The sequence below is a fragment of the Neolamprologus multifasciatus genome, chromosome 14, assembly GCF_963576455.1.
Source record: "Neolamprologus multifasciatus chromosome 14, fNeoMul1.2, whole genome shotgun sequence".
Classification (NCBI taxonomy): Eukaryota; Metazoa; Chordata; class Actinopteri; order Cichliformes; family Cichlidae; genus Neolamprologus; species Neolamprologus multifasciatus.
The window spans coordinates 57,208-64,050 of record NC_140452.1 but is presented as its reverse complement, the minus strand read 5'-3'; the positions used below and the strand labels follow the sequence as shown (position 1 = coordinate 64,050).

Sequence of the window (6,843 nt, the reverse complement as noted above, 5' to 3'; positions counted from 1 at the left end):
TGTGTAAAAAAGATTTGTATGTGGACTTAGCCAAAAAAACACGTGTGAATCTCTGCAAGTTACAAGTACGAATTTTGACCCAATTTTTCTTCCTTTCATCTGATTGGTCAATGTCATGTCAATCACAAATGTAACAATCCAATCAGAGAACAGATGGGTTTGGCTGTCGGAGAGGAGCTTTTTTGAACTGCGGGTTATTACTCTATAATATTACTTACTCTAATATTACTAATAATAATTATTAGTAATATTAATGATTAATTATCTAATAATATACTAATCTGATATTACTTACACCACACTTTACAGTTATTTATTTGTAAAAAATGTTTGGAATCATGTATGATTTTTGTTCCACTTCTCACACGTTTACCACTTTGTGTTGGTCTTTCACGTGGAATTCCAATAAAATTGATTCATGTTTGCGGCTGTAATGGGACAAAATGTGGAAAAGTTTAAGGGGGCCGAACACTTTTGCAAGCCACTGTAAGGAGCTTGGAAAGAAAAGCATCTGGCATCAGGACATCCAGATGTTTTTCTTCTCTACAAAGGTGTATTAAAAAAAAGAACAGCAAATTATAATATTACAGCGGATGTGTGACCTTAAAGGTATCTGGCTAAAAAGGTCACTGATCAAACTGATTCTTGCTCACAAAAAACATTTTAATCAGATTCTCTGCAGGAACATTTGAAAACATTTCCTCCTAACTTCTCAGTATTCACTTATCAGCATTCAGTCAAACGTTCATTTACGGGTGTAGTTAAAAAACTGCTAATAACTGACTTTCCACAGCAGTTGTTTGGTCGGACACAGTAAGAGATGTAATCTGTTACTCTTTGTGTGAGAAAGAAGGTGTCTCTGAGATGTACTAATAGTGTGTTAGTTCCAAATGAGTCATTCCATGAAAATGGCACAATTTGAGTCCCTCTCACCTCTTATGGCGTATTTCATCTATTTGGTCGCCAAACTTTCAATTTAAACAGCTTTACATATATATTAAAATGTACCCTTTAATACAGTGTAAAAAAATGAACTAATTTTTTATCTTTTTATGGGAAATAATACAGTTTTTTCATTTGACACCACCTATTTTGTCATGTCCCTCATGGCCTTGATGAAAGTTTACTTTGAAAATACCAAATAAAACTTTTTAAAAAGTCAATAAATTTTGATATCAACCTAAACATCTATTTGTGCTCTTTTGTTGTTAATATTTGTTTTTTTCAAATTTAATTGTTAATTATTCATTAAAATCACAATTATTTCTGTACCTGAGTAACCCCTCAACCCCGTTACACAAATGATCCCACCCCCATAAATACAATGGTGTGATCCAGAATTCCGTATACATCAGGAAGTGACATCACTGAAGTCTTTTGGACAACAGGACCACAGAGACAGGCAAGTTGCTCCCATCTTTTCCTTTATTTTAGTCATTTATCTTGTGATATTGTGGTCGTCAACCTCAATGACTCAACACCGTAACATGAAAAAAAGATAGAAAACTATTACTTATGAAAACGTTTTTTGTTAGTTCATGAATATATGGTGATTTTGAATTTCATGCATGCCATGTGCTCTCTGTCTGGTATTCACTATATTGAGCAGCAGCCAGTTTGTGCAAAAATCTCAACCCCGTCACACTCAACCCTGTTATGTTTTTGATTGTAACGGGGTTGAGATTTTAATACTTTGGTTGTTAAGTTATCCAATTATTTAAATTAATTATTATTATATTCAATCACCATTCTTATACTGCATGCATGCTGAATGTGATTTATGTTCCATGTTAAGGATGCAAGTAAGATGGCACCAACAACAGCAGCAGAAAGGCAAAGGAAGTATCGGGAACGCCTTAAAGCTGATCCTGAAAGAAGGGAGAGATATCTGCAGAGTGAGCGTGAGAGATGGAGAAAGAATGTAGAGGCAGGGAAGAAGAAAGCAATTAATGAACTGAGTAAAAGAGAACAGCATAAGAAAAGAAAAATGTGGAGAGCAGCTTACCATAGGAGCAAGGAGAGGAAAGAAGTGCTCAAGAACATTAGCACTCCTCCACAGAGTCCTGATCAGGGAGATCACCCAGAGCAGCCTTCACAGCCAAGATCTTCAAGGTTAGGGCAATGGGTAGTTAACAGTGTTATAGTGAAAATGTCATTTTATGTCACTTTCACAATGTCATTTTAGAAACAGGGAGGGCAGGAGGAAACGGCATAATTTTCCACACCCAAATCAACTTTTATTGCTTTATTTTATAGGCAACGTCTGGTGGCTCGGAAAAAGTACAGAACAGAAAAAAATAAACTCAAGAGGCAAATAGCGGAACTCCAGGAAAAACTTGAAAAAGAAAGAAAAAGCAAAGAAAAATACAAAAAAAGGTGCCAACGTTCAAAGAAATTTTCGGATTCCCCACAGTCGAAAATAACACGACTCACTTCAAATTGCTTCGTTAACCCCCAAATAAAAAAAACCTTACTTTTCCATGAATCACTCATTGAAGATATTAGGAATAAATACAAAAAAGCCACCAAGGACAGAGAAAGGCAACTGATTGCCAAAGTTGCGACAGGGAGAATTATAAAAAAATACAGGTTGCAAAAGTTTGCAAGTGACTCCCTCGGATTTTCAAACAAGAATTTTAGACATCATGACAGTCTTCATTTTGAAAGAAAGATGACCAGCAGGTTCACTGAAGACTTCAAAAAAAGAATCAAGGCGTTCTATCTCAGGGATGACGTGGGTAGAATGACCACAGGAACCAAACAAACACTCACAAAGGACAAATTAAAAATGCAGAAGAGGTTCCTGATGGACACGATAGAAAATATCCACAGAAGGTTTTTGGCAGAAAACCCAGACCAGATGATATCCTATTCCCTTTTCTGTCATCTTCGCCCCTTTTGGGTTGTGAATCCAACACTCTCTGAACGTGACACATGCATGTGTAAGTTGCATGAAAATCTCAGCTTTCTGGCAGTGAAGCTCCGTCAGTTGAAACTCATTGAGACTGCCAACATTGAAGAGTTGATAGAGAAGGTTTGCTGCAACTCATCCAGCAAGAGTTGTATGTATGGAGAGTGTGCCCATTGCAAGGACAAAACTGTCCACATCACAAGTGCATACAACAGCACCGCAACCACATCATTTACCCAGTGGGTGATAGAGGAAAAGGAGATAGACAAAAAGGGAGAAAAGGCAACTGTCAAGGTGACAGTCAAGAAATCTGTGGAGGGCACACAAGAGGACCTCATTGAGCTCTTCCAGAGCTTTGTAAAGAAATTTAAAATGCATCACTTTAATATCAAGCAGCAGTATGCCTTCTGCCGTGAGCTGAAGAACAACATGTCAGGGGACGAGGCTTTGATACATGTTGACTTCTCAGAAAACTACAGCTGTAAATACAGTTCTCAAGTTCAGGCGGTCCACTTTGGGGCTTCACATCAGCAGGCCACCCTTCATACTGGTGTGTTGTATGTTGGTGGACTCTCAGAGCCTGTGAGCTTTAGCACCATCTCTCCCAGTAGACATAAAGGCCCTCCAGCAATATGGCAGCACCTAAATCCTGTGCTAGATTACCTTCAAGGCCAACATCCACAAGTGTCTGTGCTGCACTTTTTAAGCGACGGACCCTGTATGCAATACAAACAACGAGGAAACTTCTACCTTTTCACTACAGAACTGGACAGAAGAGGATTCAAGGCTGGTTCTTGGAATTTTTTTGAGGCTAGTCATGGAAAAGGAGCACCAGATGGTGTCGGGGGAGCCTTAAAAAGAGCAGCTGACATGATGGTAGCAAAGGGGCATGACATCCCAGATGCAGAAGAGTTATTCAGGGCCTTGTCTGAAACAAACACAAGTGTGAAACTGTTCTTTGTGAAAAGTGAAGATGTTGAGGAAGCTATGGAGAAAATGCCGAAGCAGATACCAGCTGTTCCTGGAACCATGAGAATTCACCAGGTCGTTACTGTAGCTCCAGGAGAACTGATGGCTCGTGATGTAAGCTGCATGTGCACAACACGGAAGCAGTTTAACTGCAAGTGCTTCAACACCAAGTGTTTCACTTTTGGCCAGAAGATAGAAACGGCTGTATCACAGACAGGCGGGGGGGGGGGGGGTCCAGAAAAAGAAATCCAGTGGGAAAGTCCAGAGCTGATTGGTAAATGGTGTATTCTCAGATATGATGATGATTTATATCCAGGCATCATTCTAAACATACAAACAACACAAGTCCAGGTCAAATGCATGCATCGTGTTGGGTTAAACCGATTCTTCTGGCCGCATAAGGATGATATCCTCTGGTACCTGTTTGATGATGTCCTTGAACTCATTCCACCCCCACGGGCTGTGACAAAGCGCCATGTGGAAGTCTTGAAAGAGGTGTGGAACCGACTCACAAGATGAATTCATAAAACAACCGTCACATTCATGATTATATACAGACACACTGATGCAGGCACACACATGCAAAAACACTCTGACATGGACACAGGCACTGATACAGACAGACACACTAAAATCGTTAACTGATTATTATTGTTATTAGTTCAACCAGTTCATCAAGTTTAATTGTATGTTATCGGAGCAAGGATGAGGTGACTTTTAGCACAACTCATGAGGCTCTCTTATGCCTAGACACACACACACACACACACACACACACATTTGAGCAATTCACTTCACAATGTTTGCTAGTTGTTAATGTGCTGTTGTGGTTGTTTTTACTTGAGATTAATAAAACTTGATTCTACGGTAATTTGTGTCTGGTGTCCTTCCTATGGTTACAAAGTGAGATATAATGCTAATGGAAAGCCCTGTACATTGAATTTAAGAGTAAACAACTGTTTATATATAAAGCTGTATTTGTCTCTTCAACCCTGTTACCATCTTCAACCCTGTTATGCTAGTCTCAACCCCGTCACACCTACATTTTCATATATAATTTTCTTAAAATGTTGAAAAAATAATTTAATGTTTGCTGATTTCTGTCTAAAATATTGAGCGCTATCATCTGATCATTGATTTAGATTACAATTCTTAGTTAAACTAAATTTTTGATGAAAAATGAAAAGATTGCTTTCACTCATTAGTTACATTTCAGGATTTAAAAGGGTAAAAATGTGTGATTTTATGTCATTTTTCTATGTAAAATTATTGAATTAGTATGGGGGACATCTAACTAATGTAAACATATTGATTTCTTTAGAAATACATTTTATGATAATATTCAGAGAGCCTCCAAAATGTCCATAACAGGGTTGAAGAATTACAGTCACTACATCTTAAAAATATGATCAATAATAAAAGAAAACTAATGCCTGAGATGGGAAAATACATTTTTCTGATAGTTAAATATATCCTTAATGATGTGGGATATACATATAAATAATACATTTTGGTAAAAAATGTGAAAATATCCAAGTCCAATTTTAGCTATTCTCGTGGAATGACTCAAATAGTAAATTAGTGAATGTATTTCATGGCAGTTTGATTATTCTGGGACAAACAGTGCAGTCTTCCTCAAAGCATCACTGTGAATATAATCATATAATGTTAAAAATATAATAACAGTCTTTTTATTATTGGTCAATGAAATAAATAAATCCTCTTTATTATCAGAGTGAAAACAGACTTCCACAAACGAACGTCAACTGATGACTCCATAAATATTCAGCCCTTCAAAGGTGACTGACCTACTTCAACAGCCAAAATCACATATTTCTGGAAGGTCCACTCACTGGTTATTCAGCATGCCAGGCTACAGTTACACCATGCAGACAAAAGAGCACTCGGAGCAAGTTAAAGGAAAGTTTATTCAAAAGTAGAAGTCTGGGAATGGAGACAGAGGAGTTCACTTAAATCTGTCATTATGAAACGGAAGCAATCAAATCTGCCTAAATCTGACACTCAAAGGTAAACTGGATACCTGGCTGACCATCACGTTCACGACCAGGTGAGGACGGATCAAAGATCAGGAGTCGATTTCAGGCTTGGGCTCGCTTTCATCATATTAGTCCAATCCAATCCAACTTTATTTATAGAGTACGTTAAAACCAACATGGTTGAACAAAGTGCTTTCCATCACAAAAACTGAGATAAAAGTAAAAAACAACATAAACAGACAAAGAAAGTGAAATAACAATAAAATAAATACACAAATGAAAAAAAGATTTAAAAATTAAATCCTTAAATATATTAAATATTAAAACTAGTGCTGTCAGCGTTAATCTTGTTAAAATGACGTTAACGCCACGCGGCAAATCTCCGTTGGTGAATTAACGCAGATCGTGTGGTTGTTTGCTGACAACAGAAAAAAGTTGCATCTAAGAACACGTTTTTTTCTTACTGATGCTCATTAGTGAAACACAAAGACATTAGACTAGTGATGGTAAATTTGATTCTTTTTACTGAATCGAGTTTTAATGAGTCACTCACCAAAGTGAATCGTTTTTTTTGAGTCATTTGATTCACTGAGTCAGTTGACCAGAGTGTGCAAAAAATGTACATTTTCACTCAAACTTAATTTGTTTCTCTTTTCATGTAAATCCTACTGCTCAGATGAATGATTTAAAAAAAAAACAACTATTTTATAGATCAAAAAAAGAGCAAAAACATTTCTAAAATTAAGCAATTTCCCATCAAAATTGCTTAATAAACATTTATTTTGTTTATCTTTATTTTATTAGTATTTTCCTTAAATGTGTTAAATATATATTTAATATAAATATATACTTTCTCATCTAAATGTCCACTGAAATGTGAGCCAGGGGGCGGTAATGCGCCTTAACATTGGTTGCCAACCAAGAAGAAGAAGCAGCTGTGAGCCAGGAGGGAGGGGGTGAGTGAGT

At 37.0% G+C, this 6,843-nt stretch overlaps 1 protein-coding gene across 1 annotated transcript; it reads left to right on the top strand.

The window, feature by feature from the left end:
• The first annotated feature begins 894 nt into the window (after nucleotides 1-894).
• LOC146502787 (uncharacterized) lies at nucleotides 895-4,655 on the top strand. Its single transcript, XM_085131626.1, has 2 exons — nucleotides 895-2,112; nucleotides 2,257-4,655. The coding sequence occupies exons 1-2, from the start codon at nucleotides 1,781-1,783 to the stop codon at nucleotides 4,397-4,399; spliced, it is 2,475 nt and encodes an 824-aa protein (XP_084987752.1). The 5' UTR covers nucleotides 895-1,780; the 3' UTR covers nucleotides 4,400-4,655.
• The last annotated feature ends 2,188 nt before the right edge of the window (nucleotides 4,656-6,843 follow it).